The 19280-nt window shown below is 40.7% G+C and overlaps 1 protein-coding gene across 2 annotated transcripts in view; it reads right to left on the reverse strand.

Moving 5' to 3' along the window:
- Positions 1-293: 293 nt before the first annotated feature.
- SRGAP1 (SLIT-ROBO Rho GTPase activating protein 1) overlaps positions 294-19280 on the reverse strand; it is a 224881-nt gene continuing 205894 nt past the window's right edge. For both annotated transcript variants that reach the window (XM_019543304.1, XM_019543303.1), the window contains exons 19-22: positions 8704-8884; positions 7991-8125; positions 7509-7854; positions 294-3511 (exon numbers count right to left, since the gene is read on the reverse strand). In XM_019543304.1, the coding sequence (XP_019398849.1) occupies positions 3134-3511; positions 7509-7854; positions 7991-8125; positions 8704-8884 (1040 nt within the window). In that variant the 3' untranslated portion in view covers positions 294-3133. The remainder of the gene's footprint in view (positions 3512-7508; positions 7855-7990; positions 8126-8703; positions 8885-19280) is intronic.

Below are 19280 nucleotides of genomic sequence, written 5' to 3' on the forward strand. Positions count from 1 at the left end.
TCTCTATGAAGTCCCATCCAAAGCAACAGTAGGTTCATTCAGGAAAGGGTGAGAGATGCTAATAGAGGTCTTTGAGGAGACCTGTCACTATGCCTCAAATCCTGTTGTCAAATCTCTGACTAGAGTCTTATCTGTAAAGGGTCTTCTGTCCACCCAATTAATTCTGCCCTGCAGAACTGGAGGAACTCCAAACCTCTTCTCTTCACATTACTTAGGAGAGGAAAAGTAATCTGGGGGAGATGCATACAAGAAAAAAAAGTATATGAAAGGTCACACCACTAAAACTACACAAACACAGACAGAACTATTTTCTTTATTATAAAGATACACTATGAGGAACAAATCTGAATGTATACTGAAGCTTGTAATGGTACATGCCAAAATGTACAGTACTATACATAAAAGTGCATTGTCACAACCGATTAACAGTACATTTTTCTTCCAGAATTGTGTAAATTCAACTTTTTTTTGTTCTTTGAGAACGGAAGGAATGCAATGGCAATGCAGCTATACAAGAGCAGAGAAATTTTCATGAAAATGCAACAATATAAGAGCAAGGAGGAACGCAATGGAAATGCAACAGTACAAGAGCAAGGCTAAAGCTCCTCTAAAATTTTAAAGGCACTTTCACATGTACATACTACAGATGTACATAGACACAATTAGGTAACAGTCAACAAGCAGGCAGCTACCAGTACTGCAATTTATCAAACTGACAGTAAAGGACAATACTGATTTGATTAGGTGTGCAGGAGTTACCCTTTAGTGCGTCTGTAGTTGTATCAGTCCTTCCTGTTACATATCCACTTACTATACTTTTAAGTATCTATAATAACCATCAAACTACACATTTAACTTGTGTGAATGCTCTAAGTGGATGCATTCACTAAATGCACTGTTTCTAATATTTTCTTTTGCTAAACAATTTCTAATATAAGCATTATGGAGTCCAGTACAGTTATTTAAACATACAAAATTCCCTATGTAATTTAAAGATACAGGTATCCATCTCAATTATGCCACATAAGTTATTTAAAAAATACTAGACAAGAACTGCACGTAAATGAAAGCTGAAATTCCAGTTTGTTCCACTGATCCTAGTAAATGTGGAAACTATTTGATAACTTCTAGCTCTTGACAGGTGAACATAACTATAGACTAAATTTAGCCTATAGCTGAGACTGGCCTCAGTTAGAACCTTGCAATGGAACTTACAACTACAGGGCACAGCCAAGAAGTGTCTAATTAAACATGAACTTGACAGATTGTTACACTGTGTGCACAGTTGTTACCTCAGTAGATCTGACTGGTGCCTCACGGTTCACCATGGTAGCTAAGAATTTAAATATCTGACAGCCCCTCCCCCAAACAGATGTGCTTATAGATTCCTTGATCCCCTAGTTAGGGTGCAAGTACCAGGAACAATGGGAATGACCCAGATAGTCTTGTTCTTGAATGTACTTTATGGGATATTCGTCATCTTCTGGGCTCTGTGTTCCCTTAGCTGTAATTAGCAAACCCCAGCAGCAATAAATAATTTTCAAATGACAACCAGACATGGTCGCTGTCATCTTACCTAGATTCCAATACGCTAACCAAACCTTTGTAACGAGTCATTGACATTCCTTCCTCCCCAGTTAGCTTTCGGTATAGTGAGTGGTACAACGTAAAATGTTCCATGGAAAGAATGGTAAGATGAAAAGAATGCTATGTAGAAAGACAACCTGCATGTGAAACCAGTTTTATTTTTATAGCAGAATATCAGCTGGATTTTTTGTTTCAGCCAGCAACCAGTAAGATATTTCTTCTTATAAATCAGTCTTCATGGTTGCCTAACCTGCTGCAAATTACCCAACAGACTGGGCAGGTAGCATTGAAAAAAATATTCACAGAAATAATGTTATGGCTTAGTCTACAATGTGCAAACAGCTGTACAATTAGTTTACATGTAACATAGAAAACAACGGAGCACTAAGCAAAGTCAATGAAGGCTTCACTCATATATGGACAGGAGGGAGAAAAAGTGGTTCTGGTAAACTTTATTCACATTGATCCTAGGCAGTAGAACATAAAACATCTATCCTTTGACCAAGCCCCTGCATGATTGGAAGGAGTCAGTCCAGCTCCCAAGAGGAACTCACTTTAGTGTAACTATATTGTTACTGTGTAGGCTAACTAATGAAGCTACAGCAGCTGGAAACTGTAATTATTTCAACTTAAGTTTTTTAAATACCGAGTAATAAGTTCCGAGGAACATTTTCTTGAATGATAGTTTAGCTGATTCTTTTACTCTCTTGTTTTAGTTCTGCACAGAGATCCACAGATTTGCATGCATCCAGATCCTCGGCTCACTGAACTGTAAACTTTAAGTGAATTTAGCATTTGTGAAAGGTGTCTGATAGCCCCAAGAACTAAAGTTCTAACTTCACTGGAAAGGGACACCAGGTGACTGCATAAGAAACTTCTCCACACTATCCTGGCAATATACTTTAACCCTGACCAGAAGTGATACTATATTAGTGAAAGTAAAGCAGTCTGCATACCAATTCAGTAGACTGCTAGCAAGGATGCTTAAATACATTGTGCCAATTGTGAAGATGTGTGTGGCATTTGGTTTTATTTTTGTCTTTTAAATAATTCTGTGGACTGAAATTTCCTGTCCATTACACAAGTCCTTTAATAAGCCTCACATACTAACTTCCATTTTTCACAAGCCAGTCTGGGATGTGAACCAGTGATCTAGTGATGGCTCCACATCCCCTTATGAATCCTTTCACATTACCTTTGCACAGGATCATTTAAATAAACTACAGTAAGACCGTGAAATATGGTACAATGTGGGAAGCTATTTGTGATTTGTGTTGCTTTTATTACAAATGGTGCAGCATCAAGTTTTCAAGTAAGTCTGTGTTTTGTTTTTATGAGACAATTGTCCAGTTTTTTAAAAATTGAAACAATAGAAATTACCAATGCCCATGTTAATGTAGCTAGTTACATTCAAAAACACTGAAAAACAAAACCTCTCCAGTTATAAACATGAACTAATTATGTTATGGAACCCCTGACTTCTATCACTAATCCATTCCTTTCAGTAACATGGCCCCCTCTTACCTTATGAGGGTTGCCTAGCTTTTTACATTGTGCAAGACTTGTCCATTGGACCTTGGGAAGGAGGGGAAGGTCCTATGCTTGGATTTGTTTTTGGAAGAACAATGGGTTTTGGCCTAAGGGCAGGGGGCTTTAACTGCACTCCCATTCTAGGAGCTACCATGGGCTTGAAAGTACTCATTGTATCACTGGAAGAACTAGTGCTACGTCGAATCTGAGGCTCAGTGCTTCTTAATACAACACTATGGAGAGGACTTAGGGATTCTGTTGAGGTGGCAGGGGTGGGAGAATTTTTCATTTGTTCCAATGTATCCAGCACCACATCCGGGGCATGTTTTGCTGAGCTCTGGCGTTCCAACTCACGAAGTTCGTTCAGAGCTGTATTCATTGTCTCTTCAATATCCTGGTTACAGCAGAGAGAGAGAATGAAAGCAGCAAGTTATTAAAATGAATATTGACTGCAAAGGAGGCAGGGAGGTCTGAAAAAATGCGTGACATAAGTTGTAAGCCATCTACTTTCATTACTGGATGATATTAAAGTCTGTTTACACTACAGTACCAAAAATGACCTTAAATGATAAAATGTCTGGCTGAACAAAGTGAGAGGATGTCTATAATCTGTTCCATGATGCTTCAGGGTCAAAATTCAGTCAAGCTAGTAAAAACATTTTCTTGTTGTTTAAATGACTGCATCCATAAAACCAGCAATCATTTCAAACACAAAAAAAGATCTGTAATGTAATCAGGCCCTTGGGTACCACTGCATCTGCTCTGAGGAGACTACAACACCCATTTTGCTGACTTGAAATTTGCCTTTATGCAACAAAGACACTCCAGCAGAGAAATAGACTGAATCTTTTAAATAGCTATTCAAATACCCTGCAGTAAGTAACCTGCTACTGTACCAAAAGCAACTGTACTGTGACTGCACACCTTTGGTGGTCACCTACTATTCTACACTTGAATGGTTAAGAAGAATGATCAAGTAATTGCATCCTATACTCAACAACAATCAGACCTTGAAAGAAATATTCCCTGTCCCCTTGCTCCTGGCTTTCACACAACCTTTTAACCTTGCTCAGCTTATCATCAGAAGCAAACTCCTTGCTGTGTCAAGTGGGACATAGACTTGCTTTAACAACAAATACAAAACCTGTCAAAACATCTCCATTGCTACAACAATCAAAGCCCTCCCCCAGAATAGCCCCCATCAGAATTCACAGATCCTATATATGTGTGTATCCCAAAACGTGTCACATCTCATCCAGTGCGCTGTCATTGAAATTAGGGTGCGTGAAACTAGATTAAAACTATGCATCAGAATAACTGAGCACAAGAAAAAGAAAGGATGGGCACACATTTCGGAGGACACTTTTCACAGAACAACCACACACTTTCTGACCTCACTATCCTCATCCTCAAGGGAAATTCATAGAACACCTTCAAATGTCGAGCTTGGGAACACAAATTTAATTAGGTGGCTGCATACTAATAACCAAGGTCTAAAAACCAATACTGATTTAATGACATACTATAATCTACCTGACTTGTCATAATCATTCTTCACTGTATAGGTGAAAATGAAGTTTTTTTTCCTTTTGAAAGGTCTTGATCTTTTTGTAAACAAGCTATCCTTTCTTCTGTGTTTGTTTGCTACCCCTAGGAATTTACTTCAATTTCACAACCCTGCAGACTGTAAATTTTTATATAAATGTATATATTTCATAAAAGACTCTGCCTGTTTTTTCCATCAGACTTAGGGAAAAATGCATTGCATTCAAAAGCTTGTCTAAACCTGTCCCATATATGTAGTAGGTCCAATGAAAGATATCCACAAAAATCCTTGCCTCTCACATATTTCCTAGACGATCACAGCTTACAATATCACTCCCACACTATAAGAGTACAAATATTTGTTGGTATGCTGGCAACACGCACTTTTAAAAAAGTCTGAATCTTCTGTCCGTTCACATATCAACAGCTGTTAAAATTCTAGCCCATCTGCTGCTAGCTATTTAATTGGCTATATCTCTTATCTCATCCTAAACTATTCAGGATCAATATTCTAAAATAAGGGTTTTTAAACAAAGGTAAAACTGAAGTTGGAAAGCTCTATCAAAGCTATTCAAAGCTGCCTTAACAGATTTAGATGAACACTGAATATAGTGCCTTCCAATCTGTAAATTCAATGGAAGAAAGGCATGTGTATTGGAATTAAAATTAGAGACATTTTGAATGATTATGGCCTTCATTTTCTAAAAATGCTGCATATGCTTTAGAAATATTGGTAGCAACAAGCTCTCCTTTTTTGCTCATTCAGTGTTTTTACATATAAATGATGTGTCCATAGTGTCCTTATCATTGTAGCTTTATGTTTCAGGTGGAAAAAGCATGATACTAGATACAATTCAACAGTAATTTTGCAAAATGCTGTTTAACAAGATCCTTTCTTAAAGAATAATTCCTGTTACTTATTTTGCATATTTGAATTTAAAGAACATCTGCTAAATAAACAAGCCAAGATTTGGTCAGTGGTGTGGAGGGACAAGTGGGTTATATAAAAAAAATAGCAGGTGTTTCCTGCTGGTTCACAACCATATGTGTGTGCATATTCGAAGTACAGATTCTACCATTACAAAATATCAATGGTCTAGGTGTGAATAAGCTGAGCTATATTTGCACAGGGTTGTGTATGACTTTTAAAGAACAGTAAATATTTCTTACCCTAGTACTTAAAGTGCTAGGAATAATCAATTGTAATTTCTCTTTGATTTTAGGTAGCCAAAGAAAAGCTAAAAAAAAAAGATCAAGACTTTCTCTTCCCCAACATTTTTATGAACAGTTAATTTGGTGGCAATAATTACACAACATCTTAAAACCTCAGAGCAGAATGTTAAAATGCTTTTGTAATTTGGTGGTAATTTCAGATTGTGCACTCTTCACATAATATCTTAAATGACTCGAGCTTTGATGAAGGTAAGATATGATGGGTGGAGGTAACAAAATAACAGGGCTACTGTATGGAATTACCATATTTATTAGAATCTAAGTCAGATTTGAATTTAAGGCCCCCCCCCAAATTAGATTCTACGTATGGAAAATGTATACATTTGTTATATTTTTTTCAGGTGTAGAATCTAATGATCGAATGGTGTCTTAAGTTCATACCCTCTGCACTGCTAGATTAGGTGGCTGGGAAGAATAGATGGCCTGCTTACCCTCTGACCCCCCCTTTCCCCTTGCAGCTTTTCTGTCCCCCATCACTGGCACCCAGCTCCCCACAACCTCTGCCCACCTCCCCGCCCCTGCTCACAATATCTACCCCTTTCCCCCACTCTCCAGTCTCTGCCTCTTCCCCCTCCCTTCCCCTCACCCTTTACTATCAGATGCTGCTTGGGCTGTGTTTCCTCCTGGAGCACAACACATGGAAGCACTGCTGGCCATGCAGCAGTCTCAGCACTGTTGACAGGCCAGGTAGGGGACAGAGTTTCCATGTACTCCGTGCTTGGGAGAGAACCCAGACTGAGTCAGAGCTGAGCTACGCCTGACAGGAAGGAGGGGGAAGAGGGAAGTGGAGGGAGCAGAAGCTGCAGAGGGGAAGCAGAGGGGGAACAGTAGGTTACTTTGGGTTTGACTCTGGCCCCAATGTGAACTCAGGGCCAGAGGCAGAGCCACAGCAGTTGCCTGCCACCACCTTTCACCTCTGTATGTGAATATAAGACAAGGAGCTTTCCCCCCATGCTGACTGGGGAAATAAACCCTCATCTAAGATTTGAGTAAATACAGTCTGCTCTTTTCCCCTTGTCAAGCTGTGCCTTTCAGGTTCTGTACTGCTGAGGAAGACCAGCCACCATTCCCACATGTACAGTGTCAGCATAATCAGGGTTATTTGCATTCACACTTAGGTTACCTATGCACAGCTACAAGAGTTAAATTGGTACATTGATACAGAAACAAAACAACTCTTGAAATCAAATTTGCATGTTTCAAATGGTTATGGGCAATACTTTGAGGCAAAGGTAGGAAACACCCTAAGTTTCTGATATAACAGCACATTAATTAAACAAACTAGACCAACCTTCAACAAAGCACAAGGATTTACATATCTGAGAAACTACAGCTGTACATTTTCTAATACTCTAAGTGGCAGGGGCAATTAAATAAATAAATGCAGCATCATTATAAATAATTTCTTTTTACTGGTACTGCAATTTCTATTTATTCCTATGCTTTTCCATACATGATCCTCTAGTTCATCTTCCCTGTCCCACACTCTGTATTAGAAATTTCAGTGGGATTTTTTGTATCCAACAGAATATTAAGCTGGTTGTTCTGCATTATGCTCTTCCTTAAGATGTCACTGACATGCTCCCCTAGGCACATTAAAAAACGATACTAACCTGAGCTATTGACTCTGGGTCCAGTGGTTTATGGTCATTGAAACTTGTGTACTGACCAGATGATGTTGATCTTCTAATTGGAGGGCTATCAATTTTCTTTAGTGAATCATGCCTATTAATGTTGGTAAGGCTGCCATGCCCAGGCCTTCGTCTTCTCTCAGGACTATCTGCACTGAGATTACGATTCTGAAGGAGGGCTCGAGGACTGCAGTGACTTCCAGTGTTGGGGGAACCTAGCTCCACTGATGAGTTGCTGAGGGTGTGTGGTGGATGTACAGGGCAGTGACCATCATTGGTTCTTCCGGGGCGTCTTTGAGGAGCTGGGGGTTCGGATCTCTTTCTTTGCCTGCACAAACATAGAAACCATAAAACAAGTTTGCATTATGAACACAGAGCATGTGAAGAAATCTTGGCGATGCATGAGTGGAGGAATAATTTGGTGGCTGAGAGGCAATGCAAACATACTGCTATGTTCAGCTTACCTTCCTAAATATATATCGGGATGACGATCAGTTGGAGAATTCATGTCCTTGGATGAGGATTTGTCCTCAGTTATTGGCCCACTGCTAGCTTCACTGTCAGCCTTCTGGCTCAGTGTATCTGAGAATGTATCATCCCTGAAAATATACTGAGAGGTCAGTCTCAGGGGTAGAAGGCATCATGGCTTCTATCATCTTGTACCATTAAAAGTAAACAAAAGCGTCTCTGCAACCACCTTAACTCTTCCTAATAACCACTAACAATGCTTCTTTTTATTTCACTTGTGCCACCTCCTTAAACTTTAACTTGTAACAATTTCAGGTCATCTTTGAACTGTGCCTAGCACACTTCTGAGTGCTGTAGAAAAATAAAAATACAAAGTGTACTTATCTAGCTGCAGTTACTCAGATGCTTAATGACAACAGTTGCTACAAGCAGAGAGTAAAACTAAAACAGTAAAGCAGCATAGTCCTCCTTTTAACATAGTGGCACTGGTGCTAAAAAAGATATAGCTGATTAGCCTACTGGCATTCTCTGATTCATGGATGACATTAAGAGAATTACTCCAGGGAAATGAAGCAAAGAATGTTCCATCCCCATTAGAGACAAAATCTCAGTGTTGCTGAGCCCTCAAAACACTCCCATGTTTTGCAGTTATCCTGCTACCCAACACATCCCAATAAAGTGCAGACATATTAAACCAGACATTTCTTACATGTCCTGCACCACTATGTATTGGTGAGGCACAAGGCCATCAATTCCATTATGCCTTCCTTCCCACCAGTCTTCAGATGCTCGATGATATAGAAGTAAGGAAGCTCCTTTTTTGAAGGAGAGTTCTCGTACAGATCTTCCCATGTAGTCAAACTTAGCTATAGCTTCTACTGGTTCACATTCTAGGAGATAAAAAACATAAGATATTATACTCCAGAACTGACTACCTGCTTCATTTTTTATAAAATGTGCTTATTGCATCCTTTGGATATTCATATGGAGTAACCAAATTGACAGAAGTCTGCCATGGCTGAGAGAGATTTCAAGCAGTGATCCTATCTCTGTGTGAGGGGCTCAGTTACCAGTGCCCCAAGTGGAAAATAGCTAGGCCTGTTTTTAAAACCTCCCAACAGACAGAACAAGGAACCACCCAGCATACTCAACACTGAACATTTCAGTGTTTGAAAGATGGTAAAACTCATCTCCTTATGCAAGTTATTTTATGCATGTGATAGAAGATAGCTGCACGCTAGAAGGATCACCTAAGGAGCACTGGGAAATCAAGTGAACAAGCAAAAGGTACAGGAAAGTGGTGCATTTTAACGATGGTAAATGGGAGAAACTTTGTATCATTAGCAGTGAGAAAGAAATGAGGGATGGACAGGGGCTTCTTTAGCAACGGTAGGCATCTCCTGCCTGATGGGTCTGCTTCATGACTTTAGAATGCAGAAGTTGTGAGAAATTCAGAAAAGACGTGGAAAGCACAAACCTAGTGTAAACCCGTTTCACCAAACACAGTCTAGTTCTTGGATCTTGCGGCTAGCTACCTTTTATGCTCTAACTGTACAAATCAAATAAATACCCAACAGATCCAGCCCCTTCAGTATTACCTCTGAGTAAGAGAAATTCCCATATGGCATACAGCTGTTAATGGTAGTCTGCTACACCACCCTTTAGATGAGTGGTTTCCAACATTTTTAGACTCAAGAGACCCCTCATTAGACACCATCACTTTTGTGAATTGCCCAGCACCCATTTAAAAAACTTCTTTATTTATTACAGGTCTTACCTCCTTGCAGAGGGGTCAGGCAGTGTAGGGCAGCAGAGCACCCAGGCAGGGAAAGCCTGATTCCACCCGTATCTCCTCACACCTGGAACCTGAGCCTGCCCTTCCCTGCTTATCCTTTCAGGGATAAGGGGTAGAGTGCCCGAGCACTCTGCCTGAGAATCACTGCTTTAGGTGGTTGTAAAGGGCAAAAAACTATGTCTTCCTGTGCCCCAGTGGTCACTGGCTGCTGGAGTGGACCCTCATGCCTTTTTGAACCCACTCGTAAGTTATCAGCTTTTCGTGTGTGTGCGTGCACGTGCGTGTGTAAAGGTAATGTTAAGCTTCTCCCACTACAAGAAGTAATTTCCCAGTCAGTGGAGTTATTTCATAGATTTCATAGACATTAGGGCTGGAAGGGACCTCAGAAGATCATTGAGTCCACCCCCCACCCAAAGGGCAGGAAGTCAGCTGGGGTCATAGGATCCCAGCAAGATAAGCATCCAATTTGCTCTTGAAGGTGTTCAATGTAGGTGCTTGAACCACCTCCGATGGCAGGCCGTTCCAGACCTTGGGGGCTTGGACAGTAAAGAAATTCTTCCTTATGTCCAGCCTGAAACAGTCTCACAGTAGTTTAAGACCGTTCAACCTCGTCATCCCTTGGGGCGCTCTGGTGAACAAACGTTCGCCCAGATCCTGGTGAGATGATGCCCATGCATATTCTCATATGTGGACAGACTCGGCCCAAGCCTTTTGTCTATATGCATTTTAACCTTACCTTTTATTTGTTCAGACGGCTCCAGCTCTTCCCTTCAAGCCCAGTCCACAAGGGGATACAGGAACTGGAGGGCTATTCTCTGCATGCCCTTGCTTCTCAGTTTCATCTCAACCACATGCTTCAAGGAAGAGGGTGGCCTTCAAATGTGTGTATGAACAGAACACCTCAAAGAATTCCAGTTACTGGTAAGTAACTTTCTGTTCTGCTTTGAGCAGTAGTTGTCCATGTACATATTCTCACATGTATGTGACTCCAAAGCAGAGCTCACAAAACTTAGAAGTTGGCCTTTGAGTCTCCTCAGGCAAATAATGACTGGGTTCTACTCTACTTTACCAAAGGGACTGTCTCTTTAGGAGGCCTCCACAATTATATAGTGCCTACTGAAAATGTGAGCCAAACTTCAAGCTGTTGTTCTGCAAATGTCTGACCTGAAATCACGCAGAAGGTGGTAGCAGAAGTAGCCTGAGGTCTGGTGGAATGCATCTGAATCACAGACTGAGATTCCTTATGTGTGAGTTCATAACAGTCTGATGCAACTGGAAATTCAGTTGGAGAGTCTTTTGAGATGAAACAGCCGACCTCTTGGAGCTCACAGCTACAGTCACAAACAGGCACGGGAATATCCTAAAGGTTCTGATCCTTTGCAGATAATAGGCCAGAGCTTTCTTCACATCCAGAAGCAGGAAGAGAAGCCCTCAGATTTTGAAATGTAAAGCTTTGGGGAAAATGAAGTTTGCTGACTGAGGTTGAAACAACCATTGGTAGGACTGTGGGATGGTGACAGAGGAGCAGAGCACCATGTCCTGATAGGTCTTTTAAGAAGGATCTGCCTTTAGAGCTTGAATCACTCACTTGTCTCCACCAGGAAGACAATCTGCATGGATAGATATTGGAGTGAGCAGGATGCCACTGGCTCAAACGGTGGATGCATTAACATCATAAAGATGAGGGAATTGGGTCCTTGAAACATGAACAAGCCTTTGCCCACCCTTTTAGAAACCCCAATGTGGGGAAAACTAGTCAGCTCTTAACTTAAGCCTGGTGAGTGAAGATTACTTTCAGACCTAATTTTAATTGAATGAAGAAAATACTGATAGACCTCAATTCTGGGACTGGTGACACCAGTGGAGAAATCTCTCACTTGCAGCACCACAGGGAGAATCTATACTACTTCTTAAAGTAGGTCTGGCTCAGGAAAGCTTTCCCGCTATGCTAGGATATAACAAAGGTGAGTGGAACAGGTGCACTCCCCGTCATGAAAAGCACATGTCAGATGGAGTAAGTACAAGGCTGGGTGGTATACTGTCATTTCCCAGAGAGAAGCAGAGACAGCGGAACATACATGCTTGGCAGTAAGTGTAGAAAGTCCTGAAACTAGTGTTGCCTGGGACCAAGCTGGTGGTGCCACAAAGTCTTGGGATTGTTTTCACTGTACTTTTGCAATGACTTGTGGTTGGAATGGAATTGGAGGAAAGACATGTGGTAGGCCCTTGCATGAGGGCGTCAGGAATGGATCAGAGAGGGAACCCAGACTGAAGCCGACATAAGACCCAAAGAGTTAACATTACGTTGTCAATCATGAAGCAGCTTCAAATGGCAGAGAGATAGTTAGCCATGTCAGTCTGAAGCCAGGCAGAAGTTGGGGAAGGGTGTCACCTAAGAGACTGACAGTAGGTCTGATAAAGCAGGTTGTTGCCAACAAAAGCTCATGCATCTCTGAGCCAGTTAAGTCTCTCAGATGCCACCCTGCTCTATTTTATCCCAGCTCTAAATAGAGGGCAGGAACATGTGGCAGGCCATCTGATTGCTTTGAACTCAAGTGTATTTGTGAAGGACCATGTCATAGGACAGCCACATGTCCTGGATCTGACAGCTATCTGGCTCAGACAGCTTTAGGAGGTTTACTTTCTACAGGCCCCATAGCCTCGTGTGCATGCTATTTCTGGAGGGTTGGGTGAGGAGAATAATTTTATTTCAGTCTATATTAAGTTCTGTATGAATTTTATGAAGTTGCCTTCCTCAATCTGTTTCCTGAACCTCACAAAGCACAGATTAGCTCTCCAAGTTCTGTTTTTCAGATTCTCACCCTTATCAGAGAGGAATTCTGCTTTTTTTTCCAACACTACTTTTTTCATTGTGGTTATCTTCCAGGTCAGAAATTCTGACTTCTGTATTTCGTATCTTAGACTCTATGGCATCAGTCATGTCCTTGATTTTGTTAGCAGATACCTTAACTTTAGAGACGTCAGCTATAATCTTATTTTGTGCAGCTTGAACACTTTTTAATTCTTTTTTCATTTCTGATAGCAGTCTACCAGCCAGCCCCTCCCTCTTCTTCCAGGCTCATCTCCATTTTGTTTGCAGGGCTCTGTTCCTTAGCAGACTGTGTGGAGCTGGAGTGCTTATAGAAATCCTTTAAAGTCATTTTAGACTGCTCTGGCTGCTCCTCATCTTATTGTCAATAAAGAGGAGTGGTGAGACTGTAAAAGCAGGTTTAGCACTGTTAATCTGGGTATTTTAAGCAGGGTCTGGAGGAGCACAGAGAAGGCATATCTGCTACTTAAGCATGCTGCCACCTGATTTTTTTTGGAGAACACACAGAAGAATGAAGAAACCAAATCAACAAAAAGACAGACAAAATAGTATTAGGCATGGGTTGTGTAGACTGTGAATAGTAGCTAACAAGAGGCTGCTCTGACTCAGCCAGATAGCTGTAGGGGAACTGAGGGCTATGCCCTTTATCCCCTTGTGCCATTGCGGGGGTGGGAGAACTGAAACAGCCTGTATGCATACTGCTAAAGTAAAAATGTCTCTGGACAAAAGCCCCAGTGCTTGCCCTACTCTCCCTCCTGCACATGCATGCATAGGAATATGTATGTGGACACCTAGGAGAATAAATTTATATTAAAAAAAAATCTATTTTATAGTGTCTCTTTTTTAGGAGGGAAATGATCCCAACCATTCTAATCTAGCGGTACGTTCTAATCTAATGAACCTTTTTGTCTTGTGGGCTGGATGGGTGGGGTCTGGTCTGTTCACAGGCCAGATCTGGTACTTGGATCAGGTGTGATGGGACCCAATCCAGTCGCACGGAGGGGGGCAGAGAGCAGCCTGGCTCCAATCCAGCTGCACGGGGGTGTGGCCCAGTCCTGACCATGCTGCCTGGGGCTAGGGAATTTGGCAGTGGCAAAGGGGCGGGAGTATTAATTGCCACTGCTCCGCTGCTGCCAAATTTCCCAACTCGTGGAGAGCCCTACAGGCCAGATGCTATAGATCCACAAGCTGGATTTGGCCTGGAGGCCAGGGGTTAAACACCTTTGTTCTAATCAAACTCTGTCTTGCCAATGGCCCTATGTGACATAGTAAAGACACTCAAGATAACTCCGAATAAGCTAGCTCAAGTACCAGAAGCAGTGTCACTGCTTTAGTGCAGTGCTCAGTCCAGGCTAAAATTCTGGCAAGGGCAACCCTAACAGAACTGTTGAGCTTATGGTAACTCAGAAAACTTGGGTGGCTTCACATAGCACTGCACCATGTCATGTATTCAAACCCTGTAACCATAGTTAGAAATGCAATTAAGTGGGAACACTTACTGATATCAGGGAGCTGCTGTACTTTTCTGTGTACCTAAGTAGATCTCACTGGGGCCATCTTAACTGATCTTTTGTTAGTCAGCTGGTTGTTGGTAGAATAGCTATGATTTCAACTCTGCCTAGTTTGTTCAAAATGTTATGAAAGACTAATATACATGAGCTCACATTTGCCAGGTTTTTTTTTATCATCACCATATCAAAATATGGGTCAAAAACAGTAAGAACGTCAGTTTTCCATTTACATGTTTTGATTTGAGCAATGCAAAAATAAGGCTTGCTAAAATGAAAGGTGCCTTTATACAATTAAGGCAATATTTAGAAAGAAATTAACATTTAATCTGGTATATGAAGTTCCAGACTTGTGTAAATGAAAACTGCTGAGTTGTAATCTGCTCAAGGGGATGGTTTATCATAAAAGCTACCAGCTCTTTATAATTAGTATTTTGTGCTGGAATGTCTTTAAAAATTAATTTAATCTGCACTATTAAAATATAGCCGTAGTACCTTATCAAAGTTACAGTTTGCAGCTATTTCCTTAGAACTCATCCAGTCTGTGAGGGGCTACCCATAGCTCATTATCTTTATTTAATCAGGTTAATAACCCATATCTGTGAACTAGTACAATTTGTTTAGGTTAGTCCAGGCTAGCAAAGACTGAATAGTTTCAGAAGGAACAAAGAAAGCTACATGGAGGTAAAACCAACACAATGGCAGGAGAAACCTGGTATTAAAAAATCAGGGTAAAGTACACTAGGAGGAATCACCTACACACACTTTAGACCCAAGAGATAAACTATATTAACATTTAGGAAAGAGGTTGTAGGTATTGCTATGAATATCTCAATGACAGTCTTTGTTCTATTGAGCACTGGAAGTAAAAAAAAAAAACCCAAAGAAAATGATATAACAAACAAAATGTTTATAGAAAAAAAAACTGTAAGCAATGTTTTATTGCTGCTATATCAAACAGCAACACACTCTTATCTAGAATCCCATGTTCAGTTCTTACTAAAATATACATAAAAGCATAAAGCAGAGAAGTGACAGAATGATTATAGGCATGGAAAGGCTTCCATCTGAAGAGAAAGTAAATTAAGCTTATCTTTTAAACTTGCATAACAGTAGTAGAGAGGGATCTTAAATGAAACTGAAAGGCAGTAACTTATAAGCACTGATAAAAGAAAACATTTATGTACACATCACATAATAATTACCCTGGAACTCATAAGATGATATTGCTGAGTGGGACATTCTTCCTTTCAGTCAAAATATGTAATAAGATAGTGTGAATAAAAGAAGGATGAGACACTTGTGTGAATAATGGGAACATGCAGTTACATTAGATAAGAAGTGGGTCAATAAACTGGAGGTATAAAACTCTCAGGCTTCATGGCGCGAGTCACCTAATAAATGTAGATTAAGAGACTTCACAATAAGGAGACTAATTGCCTCATGTAAAGTTTAACTTTCACTTTCCTCTAAAGCAACTGGTAGTGGTTAACAGTATTGGATCTGATAGAAATACAGACTGATCAGATAGGAAAATTCCCATGTGGCCTTTCATGTTAATTTGAACAGAATCTCTATTATCAGTGATATATAGACTTCAGTATCGTGTCCAATTTCCTTTCATTTACCATTAAAATGTAAATGAGTAAGTTAAAAGCAACTCCCTCAAGCTGGTGGAGTTACAAACATGTAGCATACTTGTGAGATGTGAACTGGGCCCATTTTTTTTGTGTTCTTCTTTCTCTTGTATCTTGATGTCTGAGGGAAGATGTCCATCAGCAATGACTGTGTGAATTGTTAATCTACCAACAATCAATAGGAACTTGACTTCCAGGAGTGCTATTTATGTGTTTCTGTGTAATAATACTATCTTCTCAGCAAGCACAGATGCTTTTCTTAATAAGTTCCTCTTATTTTGAGAGGGGCACTTCTATGATTAACAAGGTGCCCCTTACTTTGACAACACACTTTAGCAGGCAGGCCTCAATTTTTTTTTTAAATACTAGTATATCTTTTAACAGGTAAAACTCTGACCATTAAAGCCACAGTATCTTGACAGTTAATCTTGGAAATAAAAAAAAGAGCAAAAGATTTTATTGTAATGCAGGCAGGTATTTCTCAAGTAAATGAAAGAGTATATATAGAGCTAATCAGTGAAAATCTATGATATATACCGAATCTGGCATGATTCTAAGCCATGGGGTCTGGCAGGATAATTAAGACAGCTCAGAGGGAAATATAATTGTACTGCTCTGTCTTATACCTGGAGGCATTTGCCTACCATGGCAAGCAATATCTGATGACATCTAAGATATCGCCAATTATCATCCTTAATGATCGAGGCAAAGAGATAGAGGGGAAAATTAGGACAAACTGAAGAATTATGGGAAGAAATCTAGGGATTATGTTAATCAGAAAACTCTTCTCAGTTTGGCACTTATGACCCCAAATTCTATTTAATAACGTTATTGCTATGCAGTGACATATTATAGTCCCTCCAACTTAAGAAAAGGGATAGATTGTAATTAGATGTGTACAGATTCGCTAGATAGTGAAGGAAAGAGGTGTGCCCCACTGCACACAGTTGGTACTGCACAGTCATTTAGTACTTGCTTTAGCACAGGACCTCTCCTTTAGCCAGGACTACACAGCCATTTAGTAAGTACTAAATGACTGCACAGTCCCTGCTGGTACTGTGCAGTCCTGGCAGCGCACAGGTCATTTCCGACCCTACTGCGCAGTAACGATGAGATACTATGCAGCATTGGTGGTGTCACGCTTAGTGCCTGCTGACGCTGCATTGCCACAGTGATGAGCTACGTCACCATAGCTTGTTGCTACAGTGACACAGTGTCTCATGCAGACGTGCCCAGGATGTAAGAAATGTCAATACTAGTCACTGTATTTACACTTTAAGAGCCAATTGTGGTACAAGTCTTCCGCACAAAGTGGTGGGATTAAGGTGGCACTATGCCTACCCTAGCCACCCACCCTAATTGGGCAGGTAAAGCTGAACCAGCAGAGGGCATCTTCTGCTCCTTTCAGTGGTGGAATAGCAGAAACTACTCTGATCTGTGCTCCCCTAATCATGCTGTCTGTCTGAAGCAAAATAAATCCATAAAAGCTCCTGCAATGAGGCATATTTTGAAGCCTGAGTCCCTGTCAACGTCCCACCACCGGATTGTCTGCCCCTGAGAGAACAGAGCTCTGACTACAAAACAAAACGAAACAAGTCTATGGGATACTTGTTATAGCTGGATTTGTCAAAATGCTGATCAGAGCGCAACTTGTTTAGGAATAATATAATTTGCAGCCTTATTTATCCTTTCTTTTGTTCCCAAGAGAACAACTTTATTAAAACCTTATAAATTTATTAGGTATCACTAAGCATCAACAACAACAACTGTATTTTTACATTGGGAATTCGGTCTGCCTGAGACTTCCTCAGGGAATTCTCTTTCATTTCCCATGAACACAGATCTAGTCAACTTTTACATGGCGCCAACTAAAGTAAAATATCTTCAACATCAGTCTCAGAATAAAATAATCTGAGAACTGCTTAAATTAAACATAGCAGTGTATTCTCTAAATGTTCAAGTCCTTTCTCAGATGAACTTTCAGGCCAAGGTTTTCTGTAGTAAAATTACGGCTAAATAGATTGTGTAGAAACTTATTAATTTGATTTTACTTTCAGATTTAACAGAAGGGGAAACTTTGGGGGGGAGGGGAGGGGAGGAGAGAGGGAGGGGAGGATTTTTTTTTTCAGTAGTAGACAACATAATGAGAACTTCTTAGTGAAGAGTCTACCCCCTAACAGAAAGCTTTGCTGTGTTTCCAATCCAAAGAAGCATATAAACATATTTTACCTTTAAGTGTGTGAATAACCCAAATAAAGTCCATGTCACTGATTCACAACCAGGGTGCTGCAACACTCTGAGACCCTCTGAAGGGTGCCACATAAGGTTAGCACTGTTTGGTGTACAACCATGATTCACAAGCTAAACCCCAAATTTTCAAACTGGATTCCACAGTACTAAAATCATTCTGATCTGCTGTGGTATTTCTGGGATATCTGCAACAGAAGCATTATTCTTATTTTTCTGTACTCAATGAATGAAAACTAAGAGCTGACATTTTCCGAGGGATGCCTTGAGTCCAAGAAAGGTTGAAAACCACTGGTGTATGCGATTACTCATAAGATTAAAATTTATGAGTTTGGATGTTTCAACTTCTTAGGCCCAAATCCTCTATCAGAAAAATAAGCCAATGTTACCTTTAGAGACGCTTACATACTTTCTTTTAATTTTGTAAGTACCTAAGCTGTTATGGCTGGATCCAAAAAAGAACTTGGGTGAGGAATTTTGCTCCTTTCTTCTCCCTGCCCATGAGATGTGCCCTTTGTTAGACCATACCTAATACACATCAACAGGAGTGAGTTCAACACAGCAAAAAGCAACCACTTTCATTCTGAAAACAACATAAATGGCCGACTGGTTAGGGAACCTGCATTTGCAGTGGAAGACTTAGGTTCGAATTGCTCCCTAGCTTGGAGGGATTCAAACCTACAGCTGCCACTTCCCGTGTGAATGTTCTAACCCGGGGGTGGGAAAAATGCAGCCCGTCGGCCAGATGCAGCCAGCCAGGCCATTCTACCTGGCCTGCAGGGCTCCTAAAAAATGTAGAAAATTAATATTCATCTGTCCCAGCTGCCTGTCATGCAGCCCTTGATTGTTTGCCAAAACCCCGCAAGTGGCCCTTCTCCTGAGATAATTGCCTACCCCTGTTTAACCCATGGATGAGTATATAAAGATAGACATTGCCACACTTTACAGGGTTGACCCACCGCACCCAAAAGAATGACTTAGGTGCCTAAGTCAAGGAAGTGGTTTGGGTCTGTGAATTCCAGTCACTTCTGTTTTAACCAAGGGTTGAAGAAAAGCACGCAAATACAGGAGAGAAGCAGGATTTCACACATGCCCCATTTCAACATTTTCCATCAGCTAACTCAGGTATTTTGCCACCTCCACTTAGTATGATGACTATCAACCTATTCCCAGGTGCCTAACTCTCCCATTCACTGCATAAAGAACTCGGGTAGCTTACTTGGGTTTCTGAATCCATTGCAAGAGCTGGGTGCCTAAAAGACGGCTGTG

The sequence above is a fragment of the Crocodylus porosus genome, unplaced genomic scaffold, assembly GCF_001723895.1.
Source record: "Crocodylus porosus isolate Cpor-Errol unplaced genomic scaffold, CroPor_comp1, whole genome shotgun sequence".
In the NCBI taxonomy this organism is placed as follows: domain Eukaryota; kingdom Metazoa; phylum Chordata; order Crocodylia; family Crocodylidae; genus Crocodylus; species Crocodylus porosus.